Source organism: Ascaphus truei, chromosome 19, assembly GCF_040206685.1.
Source record: "Ascaphus truei isolate aAscTru1 chromosome 19, aAscTru1.hap1, whole genome shotgun sequence".
Classification (NCBI taxonomy): domain Eukaryota; kingdom Metazoa; phylum Chordata; class Amphibia; order Anura; family Ascaphidae; genus Ascaphus; species Ascaphus truei.
Window position 1 is genome coordinate 31,168,120 of NC_134501.1, and position 18,737 is coordinate 31,186,856.

Sequence of the window (18,737 nt, forward strand, 5' to 3'; positions counted from 1 at the left end):
TCACACACACACAGACTGGGAGGGGTGGCAGTCACACACACATAGACTGGGAGGGGGGCAGTCACACACACACAGACTGGGAGGGGGCAGTCACACACACACAGACTGGGAGGGGGGCAGTCACACACACACAGACTGGGAGGGTGGCTGTCACACACACACACACAGACTGGAAGGGGCGCTGTCACACACACACAGACTGGGAGGGTGGGGCAGTCCCACACACAGACTGGGAGGGGGGCAGTCACACACACACACACTGGGAGGGGGGCAGTCACACACACACACACACACACTAGGAGGGGGTCAGTCACACACACATACACACACTGGGAGGGGGGCAGTCACACACACACACACACACTGGGAGGGGGGCAGTCACACACACACACACAGAGACTGGGAGGGGGGGCAGTCACACACACAGACTGGGAGGGGGGCAGTCACACACACACAGACTGGGAGGGGTGGCAGTCACACACACACATACTGGGAGGGGGACAGTCACATACACACACACTGGGAGGGGGGCAGTCACACACACACACACACACACACACACACACACACACACACACACACACACACACACACACACACACTGGGAGGGGGCAGTCACACACACACACACTGGGAGGGGGGCAGTCACACACACACACACACACACACACACACACACACACACACACACACACACACACACACTGGGAGGGGGGCAGCCAAACACACACACACTGGGAGGGGGGGCAGTCACACACACACAGACTGGGAGGTGGGGGCAGTCACACAGACTGGGAGGGGGGCAGTCACACACACACACAGACTGGGAGGGGGGCAGTCACAGACACACAGACTGGGAGGGGGGCAGTCACACACACACACACACAGACTGGGAGGGGGCAGTCACACACACACAGACTGGGAGGGGGGCTGTCACACACACAGGCGACATGGGGCTTACCTGTAGTGCCACTGTAGGGAGCCAGAAGTAGTGAGGCTTTTTTCCAGTCTGCCGGCAGTTTCAGTTGCCAGCTGTGAGCTTTCCTTCTGAGAGAGACACACACACACACACACACTTCAACTCACTACATCCATCCCCGATACTAAGCCCCGCCCCGGCATATCCTGACCTCCAACCAATCCCCTGTTTCTACTCTAAAGCCCCACCCCCCGGCATCCTGCTATTGAGGAAAAAAATAAATACTCACGGACGCCGCATCCTCCTCACGCTGCCCCCGCGCACCGCCACCGACTCGCGCACGGGACCAGTCATCAGGGGCAAAACCCGGGACATTTCCGGGACGGACTGTCAACCGGGACAGCCGAGAAAAAAACGGGACTGTCCCGGGAAAACCGGGGCGAATGGTCACCCTATATATACTAGCTTCGCCCGGTGACTGTAATATTCATTGAATAGATTGTATAAAAAAAGACATTGTAATGTGACATAGTTATTTATTTTAATCCTTCAATACCTGTGAGTAAACAAAGGGGGTGGGTGTCCTGGGGTCTATCTGGGGGGTGGTGTCCGGTGTTCTCTCTGGGGGGGGTGTACGGTGGTCTCCCAGGGTCGAGGGGGGTGTCCGGGGGTCTCTCTGGGCCGGGGGAAAGTGTGTCTGAGGGTCTCTCTGGGGCAGAGAGGGGGAGTCCAGGGGTCTCTCTGGGGCGGGGAAATGTCCGTGGGTCTCTCTGTGGCCGGGGCGGGGGTTATGGGGGGCCTCTCTGAGGCGGGGGGGTGTGTTGGGGGGGGCCGGGGGTCTCTCTGGGACGGGTGGGGTGTCCAGGGGTCTCTCGGGGGGGGGCAGGATTGTCTCTGGGGGGTGTCCGGGGGTCTCTCTGTGGGGGAGGGGTGTCCGGGGGTCCCTTTGGGCTGTGGGGGGGTGTCCGTGGGTGTCTCTTTAGCTGGGGGGGTGGGGTGTCCAGGGGTCTCTCTGTGTCCGGGGGGGGGGCGGGGTTTTATCTGTGGGGAGGATGGTGTCCGGGGGTCTATCTGGGAGGGGGGGGGGTCAGGGGGTCTCTCTGGGAAGGGGGGTATCCGGGGGTCTCTCTGGGGGTTGGAGTGTCCGGGGGTCTCTCTGGGAGGGGGGGAATCTGGGTGTCTTTCTGGGACGGGTAGGGTGTCCAGGGGTCTCTCGGGGGGGGGCAGGAGTGTCTCTGGGGGGTGTCCGGGGGTCTCTCTGTGGGGGAGGGATGTCCGGGGGTCTCTCTGGGGGGGGGGGGGATCAGGGGGTCTCTTTGGGGTGGGGGGGTGTCCATGGGTGTCTCTTTAGTTGGGGTGAGGGGGGTGTCCAGGGGTCTCTGTGTCCGGGGGGGTGCAGGGTTTTATCTGTGGGGGGTGGGGGGGATGGTGTCCGGGGGTCTATCTGGGAAGGGGGGGTCAGGGGGTCTCTCTGGGAGGGGGGGTATCCGGGGGTCTCTTTGGGGGATGGGGTGTCCGGGGGTCTCTCTGCGAGGGGGGAATCTGGGGGTCTCTCTGGGAGGGGGGGGTTGTCCAGGGGTCTCTCTGGGAGGGAGGGTGTCCAGGGTTCTCTCTGGGGGGGTCTCTAAGGGGCAGGGGGGGGTGTCTGGGTGTCTCTCTCTGGGGGTTGGGGTGTCCGGGGGTCTCTCTGGGAGGGGGGTTGTCCGGGGGTCTCTCTTTGTCCGTGGGTGTCTCTTTAGCTGTTGGGGGGGGGATCCGGTTGTCACTTTGGGGCGAGGGGGGCGGGTGTCCGTGGGTGTCTCTTTAGCTGGGGGGGGGTGTCCGGGGGTCTCTGTGTGTCCGGGGGGTGCGGGGTTTTATCTGTTGGGGGGGGGGGGTGGTGTCCGGGGGTCTATCTGGGAGGGGGGGTCAGGGGGTCTCTCTGGGGGTTGGGGTGTCCGGGGGTCTCTCTGGGAGGGGGGAATCTGGGGGTCTCTCTGGGAGGGGGGTGTCCGGGGTACTTTCTGGGAGGGGGTGTCAGGGGGGGGTCTCTAAGGGGCAGGGGGGTGTCTGGGGGCTGGGGTGTCTGGGGGTCTCTCTAGGAGGGGGGTTGTCCGGGGGTCTCTCTGGGGGGGGGTCTCTAAGGGGCAGGGGGGGTGTGTGGGGGTCTCTCTTTGGGGGGGGTTGTCCAGCGGTCTCTCTGGGGGTTGTGTCTGGGGGTGTGTGTCCGGGGGTCTCTCTTTGGGGGGGTGTTGTCCGGTGGTTTCTCTGGGGAGTCTCTGTGTCTGGCGGTCGAGAGCCGGCGTATAAGCTACTGTAGGCTGCTTGAAAGGTGCGCTCCCACCCGCTGCCACAAACATGCCCCCTCCCTTAATAGGTACGCCTCCCGCCCCCCTACTCGTGCTGTAAGAAGTGTGCTGGACATTAGAATGTCCATAACATGGCAGGTGAGTGACATTGGAAGGTAAAAATAGTTGCGCTGACCTACAAATCCGCCGCAGAACATACAATGAAAGTTTTGTGGTGCTACGTTGTGCCGTTTGTGAGATTGTGATGCTTCTGACATACAAACAGAATCCATCTTAAAATTATAGTATAGATACACACACACACACACACACACACACACACGGCCCATAGCGTAATATTGTTTTCGCTTTAATAGATAAAATTAGAGGGAATCAAGCTCACTCACAAAATTCATATAAAATCAGGCATGTAGTGATACCATATCACAATGTATTGCGGAGATCCCGGTAAATCACCCGTATCTTCGGTGGTGTAGGCACCCAGTTAGTCCTCCTCCTCCTCAAGCTGTGCCGATGGAAAGGTTTCCTGTGTAATCATGACTGCAGTCAGAGGAATCAGGGCAGCATGCGCTCCGTGCAAACAGGAACAGGGGAGGATCAGACCAGCCGGCTTCCGGTCCACCAGTAGTGATGTAATGTCACTTGCGTCGTCGTCCTTACGCCTTTGACAAAGTCTCACGAGGAGACGAAACGCGTAAGGACGACGACGCAAGTGACATTACGTCACTACTGGTGGACCGGAAGTATTTGTTCTAATTTACACAGGTTGCTGTGACATAAGAGGCATTGCTAACATCCTGCTGGCTTTCCCCATTGCTTTGTTGAATCACTTGGCTGCTTTTAAATCGGCTGAAATAATGACTCCCATGTCCCTTTCCGTTACAGTAGTTGACATTATAGGGTCATTAATTGTTTTCTGCACTTTTTGCCATTGCATTGCAGTTGCCCCACCCTCGACCATTCCTCTAATCCAGGGGTGCGCAAACTTTTCCCTGTGCGCACCCCTGCCTGTTCGCCTCGGCACCTCGTCATTTGATGTCTGGGTACCAGGACGATGCAGCACTGGAAGGGAAGGCAAGTGTATTATAGAGGCCTCGCACTGTCCCCCGGCATTTAATTTGAATGCCTGGGGGAGAGCGTGGGACCTCTGTAACTGCTGCACACCCCCCAGAAAATCTTGCGCCCCCTAGTTTGTGCACCACTGCTCTAATCTACTTAAAACATAATAATTTTGTTTACCCCCCTAGAGTACCAGGTTGTGGATATTTTTTCGTCATCTGCAAAATGGCATCCTTTCCCTTCCAAACCATTTGTCAGTAACAACGATAGTACAGAGCATTACAGATCTCCCGGTTACTGCACTGGTCACCGTCCCTCTCCTCTGGATGTACAGTACTCTATTTAACACAACTCTCTGTTGTCTATACTTCAACCAGTGTTTTGTCCATCATTTAATCACCTTAGAATCCAATCCCAAGCTTTGCAACTTGTTTGTCAGTCTTCTATGTGGGACAGTGTAAATGGCCTTACTAAAATCTAGATATGGCACCTCTACTGCTCTACCCTGGTCGATGACCTTAATAACAGTAGAAAAAAACCACAATTATGTTTGTTAGATAAGATTTCTCCCCCCACCCCACCCGCAGTAAATGCTTTGCTGCTTTGGATTTTGTAAATGCATGGACTTTCGATATCCAGCGATTTTATTTATTTCAGCAATGTTCTCCATTAATTTCCCACCTGCTGGTGTCGGGCTCACTGGCCTGTCGTTGTTTACCTGTCTCCTCCCTAATTCCACTTTTGTCTGGGAGACTTTGCTTGCTCTTCTCCAGTCGCCTGCAATTACATCTGCTAATAGTAACTGGTTAAATAGTTCTGTTACTGGTGTTGCCAGCACAAACCTAAACCCTTTGAATATCTTTTGAATGTGTTTGGTCTGGCCCCATTGACATACAGTATACAATTTCAGTTTTGAAATTTCCAGTAGGACTTTGTTCTCTGTAAATACTTGTCCACTTCTTCTCCAATTAAATTCCTGTTACCCAACTGTGGTCCTTCTCCTTCAGCTGTGAAGACTCAAAAAAATAATGAATAAGGTGGTCACCTATTACTCTCTCCCTCAACATGCCTGTCCTCTTCTGACTTTAGTCTTGCTATTCCTCCTTTTGTTTTTCTCCTTTTACTTATTTACATAAAACATACTTCGTCCCCCTTCCTTACTGAGTGGGCTATTTTCTCTTCTGCTGGGGCCTTTGCACAACTGTTGTATGTGCTTAACCTACCTCTGCCTAACCTGATGTACTGTAGTTCTCTATCCTCCTTCCTCTGAGTTTGCTTATATTACTAAAAGTGGTCTCCAGCCTTTTCGCCTCTTTTAAGAACCATATCAGCTTTATTGTTCTTGTGCTTTTACTAACCTGCCTGACACACCGATTGATGATCACTGGGAACCCAAGTTCTGGTCCACAATTACTCCTGATACTTTGTCCCAAGTTGTAAGTATTGACCATGGCAATGTTTGGGTTCTTTTTAATGCGTGGATTACTTTCTGGGTTATTTTTTGTGTTAACAGGGGGTAATACCATCTGTTACATCATAGAAAGAGAGAGAGAGAGACCGGTCAAGGGTGAGACAGGACATAATAGGGTCCAAGGTTTCGAGAATTGTCTCCTGTGGCCAAGAGGAGAAGAAGGGATAGGTACAGGAGGTGAGAGGAAGACAGATGGACAAAGTAGTTTTTATTTGCCTGTATCTCCCTTCTTTACAATCTATTTAAAATGCTGCTGCTAGAATCATATCCTGCTCTTCTAGACTCATACTGTATGTGCTTCTTACCTCCTGAAATCTCTCTGCTGGCTTCCTATTAATCGCTGTATAAACAACAAAATTCCGCTCTATTCCTTTTTAAGGTTCTACATCTCCATATCTCATTACACCACTATTTGCGTCTTGCGCTCAAAGATGTCCATGTTTGTATCTTTTACCTCTACTGGCCTCTTAACAGGTCTTAAACCTTTTACACTCCTCTCCTTACCTCTGAAACCCTCATTCAGTCATCTCTCCTTACCTCTGAAACCTTCTGCCACTCCATATTTGACAAGCATTTTTAAATCCCATCTGAAAATTCACCTCTTAAAATACAGTAAGTATTTCATTAAATGATTTGCCTTTTAATAAATACACTTGTACTCTTACTGTCTGGAAGTCTTCCGATATACCACTTAGAGTGTAATCTCTTCAGGACAGGGTCTCCCTTTAGCTTGTTATCATTTGCTTGCTCTTATCCCCATTGTTGTACTTGATTTTGCCTTTTTTTTACATTTGTAAAGCACTACGTACATGGTGCTATATAAATAAAATTATACATTGATCTGGATCATTCTTCCTATATGATATTGAAATAAATATTCATTTAAATACTCATAACTCCTCTCCGTGTAATTTTCACAAAGACCACTTTCTTAGGTATGTATTGCTCTGGAACCCTTGCCTAGTTAGTGGTCCGTGCTCTAATAGTTCTAGGTTTTGGAGAATGATTGATTTGACGTAGCTCCAGAGACTCTTAATCATGGCAGCCACTTGGAAGCTAGAAACATAGAAATTAGTGGCAGAAATGGAAACGCTTGGCCCTCCAAGTCTGTACATATTCCTATTGGTGTAAAATCTCAGACCCTATTAGATCATTTGCATTCTTTCATACAGTATTTGGAATAGCTTTGTGTAGATCTCAAGGATTTTGAATACAAAAAAAATATATGTATTAGACTATGTTGGAAGGCCAGTGCAAAAATACACCTTACTTTCCATGAACAAGTCATTCCACACTTTTTTCTCCTCAGGCTCACACCCTCCAGTTCCAGCACAAATATTTCATTTATTAAAACAAAAATTTCAAAAAATAAAACATTACAGCAAATGAACACCTTGACTAAAATTGTATTCTATTTCAGCAGATGGATCTATGACCGGGAATCTGCAAGTCAAGCAATGGAATATAGTAGTCAGGAAGAGTACAGCAAAACCTCACCCACAATCAAGGAGGAATACACAAATTCAGTTTCCTCGGAAAGAGCAAATCTCGCAACCACCAAAGAGCATAATCATGAAGAAGCCGAAGAGTCCTCTGCTTATCAGGAGAACATAGAAGAGACAACTACAACAAACAGTGTTTGCAAGAAAATTCTTACAAAGTACATCTGTGAGGCCTGTGGTAAAAGTTTTCTGGAGAAAACAGAATATACAGTCCATCAAAGAACACACATTGTTGAGAAGCCATACACATGCACTGATTGTGGGAAAATTTTTGCCCAGCGCTCACGTCTATTCAGACACCTTCGGGTCCACACTGAAGTGAAACAATTTGTGTGCACAGAGTGCGGAAAAGGCTTTAATCACAGCTCGCATCTTGTTACCCACCAGAGAATCCACACAAGTGAAAAGCCATATACTTGCAATGAATGTGGCAAACGCTATAGTGACAGCTCAAATTTTACAAAGCACCAAAAGGTTCATACAGGAGAGAAGGCCTGGCACTGCACTGTGTGTTGGAAGTGCTTTTCTAGCAGTTCACAACTGCGTGCACACCTGAGAGTCCACACCAGAGAGAAGCCATACGCTTGCAAAGATTGTGGGAAAAGCTTTAGTAACAGCTCCAATCTTGTTACACACCAGAGGGTCCATACTAAAGAAAAACCATATGCATGCAAGGTATGTGAGAAATGCTTTAGTAGCAGCTCCAATCTTATTACACACCAGAGAGTCCACACAGGAGAGAGGCCCTATCTCTGCATTGAATGTGGGAAAAGATTTAAGCAGCGCTCAGCTCTTGGTCAACACCAGAGAATCCACAGCGTCCAAATTTCCTTTGTCTGCACTTAATATGGAACGTGTGGACTCAAATTATGTTAGATATAAGAGAAGGCAAACAAGAAATGTGCTACGTCTTCCCTGGATGTGGATACAGGTTAGGGGATTAGTTCTATATTGCCGAAAGCAGCTGATACGGTAGAAAATCCCCATTTACTTCAATGGGGATATTTGGCAAAAAACAACCCGACTGCTATGGACTAAGGTCCTAAGTCGTCTTGTACGACACCAGCGAGTTCATGCTGGAGGGAAGTCCTCTAGTCCTGAATGGGAGAAATGTTAAGTGAAGAACTAGTATACTGTGCAAGGAATAAAACTACACTTGCCAATCGTATAGCGAAGACACTCAAAATATAAATATCATCAGCGTCAACATTTTGTTTCCCAGAGGAATACGATTTAAGAACAGTTCAACTCTTGCAAGATGCAATAAAAGAGAAGGAAAACCCCCAAACCTGCACTAATGGCAGTGGAAGATTACGCAATAACAGTGGTTAGTCTACGTTGTCCGGTGACCTGTAGTTAAGTAGATAATTCACTAATTCTTCGTGCTTTTTGGAATTAACATTTTGCTGGCGAGTACAGTTACGAGCATTAACACGAGGGAAATGGGGAAATGGAGAGACATAACATGGCACGTGGCAGACATCACTTTGCAATCTCTTCATAGCTGATGGGCAAGCTGCCTTCCTTTATTTGTCGTTCCCTTTCTACTTCTCTGTTCATCTAATGCCCACACTCGGAAGCACAGAAAAGCCACCGCGGAACTCCGGATATTTTGCTGTTTTGGTCAGCTTGTGTCGGGATATACTCTCTATACATCTGAGATAGTTGGCATCCTATGTGGCAAGGCAAGGTGTACGGGAAACATCATTGTGATGAGTGGCGTTCCTTCTATTCATTGGGTTAATCGCATTGACTTTATTTGCCGAGGACATGTTTTCCTTACAAAAATATAGGAATGGTGTTGGTGAAAGATCACCGGTTCAGAAGATATCTAAAACAAAAACCAAACGGTTTGCTGCAAGGGAACAATTTGGGGGAGGGGGGTGTAGATGGACCTGGATTGAGGTATTTCTTCTTTAAGTGATATTTATGGCAAGATTGCAACTATTGTTATCAGAAAGCAGGTGCATCAGGGAAGCCCTGTGGAACTTAAAAATATTTATTTATTTAAAATCTGAAATGTCTGCCAATATACAGTATTATGTCCATGAGTGGTTAAGATACATATTTCAGTTTTCTTTAGAGCAATAAAGGAATCCTGGATTTTATTTGATGATCCCTAATGTGTATGAGCTGTGTTTTTATTTGATGAAGTATCAAATGTATATCTTTGCTTTACAGCAGTAACACAAATGACATAACAGGAATAAGCACTTTATACATAAAAGTAAACATTGGGAAAGGGAGCCCCTGCCCCAAAGAGCTTACAATCTAATTGGTAAGTAGGGAGAACTTAGAGACAGTAGGAGCGTGTTATGGTGAGTGCGTCTACAAAGGATCATGGTAATTGCATATGCGATGTATAGTATCAGCCAACGGAGCTACCCAAATGTTTCATTAAAGAGGTGGGTTTTAAGATGGGCCTTTAAATCTGGAGAGAGAGGGCGCCAGTTGGATATTGAGGGAAGGGCATTCCAGAGGTGTGGGGCAGTAAGTGAGAGAGGTTCTAGGCGGGAGAAGACTTTTGATACAAAAGGGGTGGACAGCAGATATCCTTGAACCGGTATAGCGAAAGTAGGGGGGGGGGGAGGGGGAGAGAGAGACAACTCTTGCTTCAGCCAAAGTAAGGTAATAAAGGAAGGAACAAGCACACAAGCAAAAACGGAGCAGGAAGGACCCAAAATCAAAAAATGAATTAAAAGGGCACTTTAATGTGACAAAGACCCATCCAACGCGTTTCGAATGTCACAACGTTCTTTTTCAAGGATAAAACACAGTGTACAAACATCCATTAAATACCCTCTTACCTGTATGCAATTTCATGCCAAAAAGCGGAACACGATGGCGTCATGACGCAATGCGCATCATTGCGCATGCACAGGACGGTCTGGTGCCGTTCTAAGGGCAGAAACTGTCATGCAGGCAGTAAGGACATCTTTGTTGTGGGCAATGCATAGAACAGACTGAACAAAATAATATACATAGCAATAGCTACCAAACAGATCGCCGTGACGTCAAGAAGCTAAACATATAGCGACATCAATGGGCACAAAAAGCAAATGCAAAATATTGAAAACAAAATAGAAAAATTAGAAAATGTCAATTTAAATGAAGCATAATAAAAAGAACAATAAAGCAAATAATAAACTCCTTAATTAATTCTTAAGGAGAAAAACGATATGATTAAAAAATGCATATAACAACAACCATATAAAGCTTAACATAAACCAATTAAAAACAATGATTGAAATAAAGAACAAAAGATATATATAAGACAATGCTAGGAAAACAGGAAGATACAGGAAAAGGCATAATAATATACTACAAAAAATCAATAATTAATAAAAAAAATATGACAAACATAAACTGAAAAAAGCAACGCAGAGTTAAATATACTATATGTGATGTAAAGGGATTACAAGATAATATTCCCCATAACAATAAGCTGCTGAATTAATTTAGTTTAATTAATCAAAGAAAGTGGGTTAGTTGCCAGTCAATATTCAAACCCATAGGGAAGCGTGTTTGGAGAATGAAGATCCAATACGCCTCCCTACGGTTCAAAAGATTGACACGATCACCGCCTCTAGGTTTACAATTAATTAATTCAATACCCAAAAAGGAGAAATTCCTGGTCCCTCCCCGATCACATTCGGAGAAGTGTTTGGAAACAGGATGATTTGTGTCTTTCAATTTTATGAGTCTTAAATGCTCTAACATGCTGACCTTAAGAGCTCTAATCGTTCTTCCCACATATCGTTTGCCGCAGCCACATGTTATTAAATATATCACAAATTGACTTTTGCAATTTATAAAACTATTAATATAAAATTCCTTGTTTTTTTCTCTATTACCAACATGTGACTGCGGCAAAATATCCTTCAGAAAACTTTTTGCTGGCCTCATGTATTTACAAGCGCTACAGGACCACACTTGAAAGAACCTCTGGTAATGTAAGATTTACTGCTCCTGGGAATAGTTAAGTCACTGGGAGAAACATATGATCCAATTGTTCTCGCTCTACGATATACAAATTTAGGACCCGATTCAATATATTTCTTAAGGATAGGGTCCATATATAGAACGTTCCAATGTTTGGAAATGATGGAGTTAATTTTTCCACTTTGGTTATTAAACTGGGAAATAAAACATGGACATTTATCAATAGATTGTAGCTTCCCATCAATATTTTGCTTATTCGCATATTTCTCTGTACGTACACAAATTTGAGAATTCTCCATAAAACTAGTGGGCAACAATGATGCCCTCTCTGTATTTAAGGCATTATCAAAAGCATTATCAATATAAGATTGAGTATAACCTCTATCTGAAAACCGTTTTACCAGATCCTCAGACTGAGACAGAAAGGCACCAGGAGTGGAGCAGTTCCTTCTCAGCCTGAGGAACTGTCCCTTTGGGATAGCTTTAATCACATGAGATGGATGGCAGCTATCCGCCCTAAGGAAGGTATTTCTTGAATTTAATTTCCTATAAACATCCATTTGGATCAATTTATCAATATCCACAAACAATTGGAGATCCAAAAATTCAATGTGATGAGAATGAAAGTTTAATGTGAATCTAAGATTATAATTATTATCATTAATATTAGAAACAAAGGAGTGAAGTGCAGTGACATCCCCTTTCCAAATTATAATAATATCGTCCACAAACCTTTTATAAAAAACAATATTGTGATGAAAAGTCCAATTTTCTTTATTTTGTACACCAACCTCTTGTGTGAAACCGTATCAAAAGCCTTTGCAAAATCTAAGTAGACCACATCAACTGCATTACCCTGGTCTAAATTCCTACTTACCTCCTCAAAGAAACAAATAAGGTTTGTTTGGCATGATCTATCCTTCATAAATCCATGCTGACTATTACTAATAATTTTGTTTTCCATTAGGTATTCCTGAATATTATCCCATATTAAACCTTCAAGTAGTTTCTTGGATGTATGCCAACTCTTGGATGTATGCCATCGGGGCCAAGTGCCTTATTTACTTAAATTTTTTCAAGTCGCTTATGAACTTCTTCCTCAGTTAACCAATTGTTCATTAATATGGCGGTTGTGGCTTTCTCCTGCGGCACTACTATTGAACTTGATTCTTCCCTGGTAAACACAGAGGCAAAGAATGTGTGCAATACTTCTGCTTTTTCCTTATCTCCAATAATCTGCCTGCCCATCTCACACTGAAAGGGTCCTATATTTTCTTTTCTCATTTTTTTTTGTTATTAAGGTACTTAAAGAACATTTTAGGGTTGACCACTAGAGCCACCAAATTGACCGCCATAATAGGAGCGTCTATCTGGTTAACCTCAGGATTGCTCCCCTCTTCCTCTGAATCACTCACGAGGGGTTTGTCCCCTGAGCCCCCGGCAAGGGCATTAGTGGCCACAGCTATTACCACATCAGTGACCTCTGACAAGCCGGCCTCGTGCCGCGCAATGTCCTCAGCAAGATAAACCTTTTCTCAGCCAGACCATAGCTCTCGCAACAAGCTACAATATCGGCCCGGGTCCAGTTACGGTAACGTCCAGCTCTTCTGGATATTCTGGATTGGGTCGACTAACACAAAGGGGAATGTGAAAGCGAGGTGCATCGGACTATGCACTGTATGTCTGCAACTACCGGTTCTGCAGTCTTGAAATCAAGACTGACTCAGAACTGAAAGTCCTGCAAGAATTTCAGAACTGGGCCTAGTGATCTCACCTCTATCACCAGAAAAAAAGCCTGTCACATGGGACTAGAACTTTTAACACCGATGTGACAGTAGGGGGTAGCCGTCCTTCATTAATAAAGGTCACGCCCAGCTGGCTGCCTCTAGAAACTGTATGTCAAGGGCTGAAGTGTTAGCTCTTGGGTCTAGTTGTGTGCCCTAATGTATTCTCTTGTATTTCTGTTCCCATGTTATGGTCCCCTGCAGGAATGTAAGCTAGGGATGCCAGGTATAGTTAGGATCCCTGTTAGAAAATAGCTGCAGGACAGGGACTTTGGGAGCAGGAGATTAAGGTGGATATTAAGGAGCAACTAGGGTTAAAATTTGTATTAAATGTTGCTGACCGGGGTAGCCGGTAGTATTGTTATGGAAAAAACAACAAAAGGTAGCGCTAACCAATGAGTGATAATAATAATACAATATATAACACCTTATGTGTTGACAAATAATCACACATAAGGGGCTGCCTGGTGATACAAAAAACTGACCCCCTGGTCAGAACAAGTACATAGAAGAGAAATGTGTATCTAAAGGTGCCTGGAATAACAATAAAATATATAAAAGGATATATAAAAACCAAGCCTGTTGGATGGTCGGGAGTGGCTCCTCAGGGTGTGCAGATGGATAATGTAAGCAGGCAGTGGATATATCAGAGAGTATCCCCTCTCGATGCTGTTAGCCGCTTCCTGCTCATGGGCGTCTCTGTTGAAGTGTGCACGCCAGCCGGCGTGCAGGATCTCACACAGCGCACTGGAGGGGACGCACAGCTACTCCAGTTCGGCAGTAGCAGATTCGACTCACTGTCACGAGCGACCAGATATCTGAATAGCAGCAAACGCTGATTCTTTTTTTTCGTGGAGGGAAATCGCCAAAACACAGTGGTGCAGAGGTGCTAAAATCGCCACCCTACGCGTTTCGAAAGCTATCCGCTTTCTTCCTCAGGGGTATAGTTTTTGAAACTCGTAGGGTGGCGATTTTAGCACCTCTGCACCACTGTGTTTTGGCGATTTCCCTCCACGAAAAAAAAGAATCAGCGTTTGCTGCTATTCAGATAGCTGGTCGCTCGTGACAGTGAGTCGAATCTGCTACTGCCGAACTGGAGTAGCTGTGCGTCCCCTCCAGTGCGCTGTGTGAGATCCTGCACGCCGGCTGGTGTGCACACTTCAACAGAGACGCCCATGAGCAGGAAGCGGCTAACAGCATCGAGAGGGGATACTCTCTGATATATCCACTGCCTGCTTACATTATCCATCTGCACACCCTGAGGAGCCACTCCCGACCATCCAACAGGCTTGGTTTTTATATATCCTTTTATATATTTTATTGTTATTCCAGGCGCCTTTAAATACACATTTCTCTTCTCGGTAGTATTGTTATGTTACCCGCAAATAGTGTACAATACATATAATATAATAGTGTACAATACATATAATATAATAGTCTACAATACATATAATATAATAGTGTATAATATATAAGGGACTGCCCAATCAGAGAGCTCTCTGTGTCCGCTGAACACCAAGGTGGCAGAGGGAGAGATCAGCCAAGCTGATGCTGGGGATCTTACCTCCCTGAAAGCCTCCATGCAGGCTGAAACGCAGGTGCCATGTCTCTGTAACGCCTGTATGCCCGCAGACCTGGCCAGTCCCCAGTACTGAGGTGGGTAAGGGTATAACACGCATCCACAGCAGTGAGGGCGTGCCCGGAGTGTGGTAGTAGCGTTGCCGGGCCTGGTGAGTAAGGGTTAACGTAATACTTGCTGAGTCCGGGGTGCCAGAGGTCAGAGGGTAATGTCCAAGTGCCAGAGTTCAGGGGTTAGAGAGAGCAGCATAGTGATGTCCGAAAGTCAGGGTTCAAGGGCAGGAGAAGGCAGCGTAGTCAAGTCCAAAGCAGAGTTCAAGTTCAAGGCAAGGAATCCAAACGGGCAGGGACAGGAACCAGGGCTGAAACAGACAAGGGAGCTAGGCATAGACACTGCACACACAGGAGCTACAGGAAAGCTATGCAGAGCAAGGACTGAGAGGAAGGAGTGGGGTTATATGGGAAGGAGGGCCAATAGGGATGCAGGGAGGAGCATAGGTTTCAGTGGGTATTTGCAGGGATAGGTCAGTGAGAGCAGGGGAGGAAACAGGGAGGTAATCAAGAGTTTTAGCCTGCAACCAACGGGGGGCGGAGACAGAGCGAGGGGGCGGCAAGTAACTAGAGCGGGTGCGCGCACCCTCTGTAACCCTGCTATGCGCGAGCTCCGTGCGTGCACCAGAGTGTGGGGGACGACCAGCGGAGGAGGTGCACGGGAGAGAAGACAGAGGGGGAGGAGGAACGGAGGAACCAGGTAGGTAACGGACAGGGGTGACAGAGGCACGCCGAGGAGCGCGTGACCCACGATAGGGAACCCGCGATCGTGAACGCGCGCGCTTGTTGAGGGGACCACGCGCGTGCGCAGAGTGTGAGCCTGGGCGTGCAGATCGAGATGTGGAGGAACGGCTGAGGGAGGAAGGTAGAGATTGGGGACATAGGGGAGCGGAGGAACTAGGCACTGTGGAACCTGGGGTGACGGGGACACGCTGAGAACTGCGAGTCCCCCGATCTGTTACAGTCTCATGGTCACCAAAATGGCGACCAGCTATGTGCCAGCTTGGCCCCAGGTAAAGTAGCGGGTCCCAAACCCCACCGGAGTGCCAGTAAATCAGTCACTCTCAAGAGCTGACACTCTAACATCTGAAAGTCAACTGAGGACCACAGAGGGAGAGATCAGCCAAGCTGATGCTGGGGATCTTACCCCCTTGATAGCCTCCGTGCAGGCTGAGGATGGTGCCACCTGGGTGCCATGCCTCACTGTCACCAAAATGGTGACCAGCTGTGTGCCAGCCTGGCCACAGGCAGAGAAGCGGGTGGAAAACCTCGTAATTCCTAGTGCCCCCCGATCGAGTAACCCCAGTCTGGGGCAACGCTCCCCAGCATGGACATCCTACGAGAGACTCTCCCCTGAGATCGAGCAGCCAGCAGCCATGCAGCAGCCCCAGAAAAGACGCAGTCAGCGGTCCCTTCAGCCGCTGCAAGCGGCACAGCTATGGAGCTTCCAGACGGGCAGCAGAGTTCAGTCATCGGGCAGGAGGACCAACCGGTCCACCAAGATTTGTTTTTTCATTCAGGGGTCGCAGGCATTCGGCAGGCGATCGGCCTGGGGGTCCCCTGTGCTATGGTACCTCTAAGGCAACCTAATATGGTCTGCCCAGGGCACTGGTACCCATGGACGGGGATGCCGGTGAAGTTACCAGGAGAGGATGCTCATGTGACCCCAGTCACAGAGAGCCAAGAGCGGTCTGTTACCCAAGCAGAGGTGCAGTCTACACTGTTGCCCACCAAGGTGGTTTTTCTCCCCAGCTTTGGGATCATCCCTCCCTTTCATTTGGAGCCCACGCACATGGAGGACCTCGAAGGGACCAAGCAGGTAAGTCAGACCATGCCCGACCAGTGTCCCCATGTGTATAATGTTCCCCATTGGGATTTTTTAACTGTGTGACAGAAAGTGAGCTACCGGAGCTCAATGAGAGGTACTGGGAGGTGGTGTAGGCAGATGACGATTTTCCTGCAGACCAGGGTATGCGTTTTGACTGGGTAGCAGACCCAGGAGCTCCGGCTAGTACAGAGACAGCAAGGGACCAGTTAGTGGTTTAGGGCAGGCTCATGGAGCAGGGGGAGATTGCTCCCCAGCTCGCAGCTCCCCTGTGGGAGTGGAAGCGAGAGATTGTAGGGAGATAGAGGGTCCCTGTTATGGATGAGCCAACCGGGACCCAGTGTGTTGATCGCCCGGTAGACCCTGGGGGTCAGCAGCCCCTTCACAAGACTGTGTTTAGTGTCCAGGTGGAGAGGGAGAAGATAGAGGAGGGGATCAGGGATCTAAAAGGGTACTAAGGGTACTGCAGCCGCAATGATTACACTTCAGTTAGGGGTGCAGGAGGTTAATCCAGCTCCGGAGGAAGATGGACAAGGGGAGGGAGAGGGCGCTCACTGGGATAATGGTGAAGGACTGGGTCTGGGGGGTACAGGAGGAACTGTCCCTATAGTTCCAGTAGTCCCTGTGGCTACGGGACTTGCTAACCCTGGACTCATAGCACTTCTTGCCTCATGGGGGGGGGGGGAAGGAGCTACAGCAGAGGAGTGAATTAGGATGCTGGCAGCTCTACATGGACAAGTGTCCCCTCACTCTCACTTGGCCAATGGAGAACAGGCTGTCCCACAATTCAATCATCACAGTTTTAATAGGTTTGTCTGTGGCACTGACAAAATTGATGGGTTCCTCTCAGACTTTGATACACAGTGTCTGAGATAGCGGGTGCAACAACGGGACAGGGTGCTGCTCATACACCCCTTGTTATCTGGACTGACTAAGCAGACCCTGCAGTCCATCCCACGTGAAGATCAGGATGACTATGAGAATGTGAAAGCTTTGCTGCTGTTGCAGTATGCCCTCACCCCAGAAGCATACCGGGGCTAGTTCAGGACAGGGGAACATTACCCCAAGGAGTCCTATGTGAACTATGGTGCCTGCATGGCACAGCAAAGTACTCAGTGGGTGGAGGGTTGTGGTGCTACAAAATACCACACTTTGCTGGACTTGATCTTCCAGGAGCAGTTGCTCCAGCAATGTCCCTCGGACGTGAGGGCATGGGTCTTTGACCGCAAACCTAAGACCCATGTGGTAGCTGCCAGGATGGTGGATGAGTATGTGTGCAGTCGCATTCTGATGGATGAGAAAGGGGCTCCCAAGAAATCGGCTGTGCCAACCAGGTGAGCCAAGCAGACCCCTCAGTGGGGACACAAGCCTGCAGCAGGGAACAGTGTTGCAAAGACTACAGAGTTCAAGCATGAAAGGAGATGCTACCTCTGTAATAAAGTCGGTCACATCAGACCTGACTGTCCGGACCGTGCCATGTCTGGTGGACCCCAACCGGGGCAACGCTCTCCAGCTGCGAAGCCAGTGGCCCCCCTGTGCGACTGGCACACACAGAGGAGTTAAGTCCAGCCACGGAATCAACCCATAGAGGGACGTCCACCGAGTGATCTGCGCTTGACCCCCAGGAACCAGCAGTGGAGGCAGAGGGACATCAGGTTGCGCCAGTTGGGCTGCATTCCAGTGATGTCCGGCAGAAACATCTACGGAGATTGACCATTGGAGATTGGCAAATGGATAGCTTGCTGGACTCTGGTGTCACCTTTACCTTGGTCTGACCTGATATGGTCCGACCAGAGGATTTGCTCCCGGGCACCGGGATGCAAGTGACCATGCCAGATGGAGGACCGCTATCACTCCAGGTTGCCTTGGTCTTTTTGGATTGGGGTGCCGGACGTGGCATGAGGGAGGTGGGGGTGTTGCCTGGGTTGGATGAAGAAGTTTATCACGGTAACGACCTGGGGCATGTAACCTATGTGTTCACAGCAGAGCTGGCTCCTGTTGCAGCGATTACTAGGAGCCAGTCATCAAGGATCACAGCAGATTCAACCCCCGTCCCCCTGCATTTGGGACAAACGGTTCCAGCTGTCTCTGCGGAGACCAGACAGGTAAGCCAGACTGAGTCGCAACCAGAGACTGACGTACCTTCCCCTTTACCTGTTCCTGTGCCCCCTGACTTAGAGACTAAGGGTGGGTGGCCAGTGTTAGGGACAGAATTTAGGGATGCAGTGAAAGCTGACCCCAGCTTAGAAGGTATGAGACTACGGGCATCCGAGACTCGGGAAAGTGAGGGGTCAGACCACTTTCTGTGGCACCCCGGG

The 18,737-nt window shown here is 48.4% G+C and overlaps 1 protein-coding gene across 1 annotated transcript in view; it reads left to right on the forward strand.

Annotated features, from left to right (window-relative positions):
- Nucleotides 1-9,357, forward strand: part of LOC142470136 (uncharacterized) — a 59,799-nt gene extending 50,442 nt beyond the window's left edge. The window contains exon 3 of the mRNA XM_075577091.1: nucleotides 7,158-9,357. Within this exon, the coding sequence (XP_075433206.1) occupies nucleotides 7,158-8,085 (928 nt within the window). The 3' untranslated portion in view covers nucleotides 8,086-9,357. The remainder of the gene's footprint in view (nucleotides 1-7,157) is intronic.
- The last annotated feature ends 9,380 nt before the right edge of the window (nucleotides 9,358-18,737 follow it).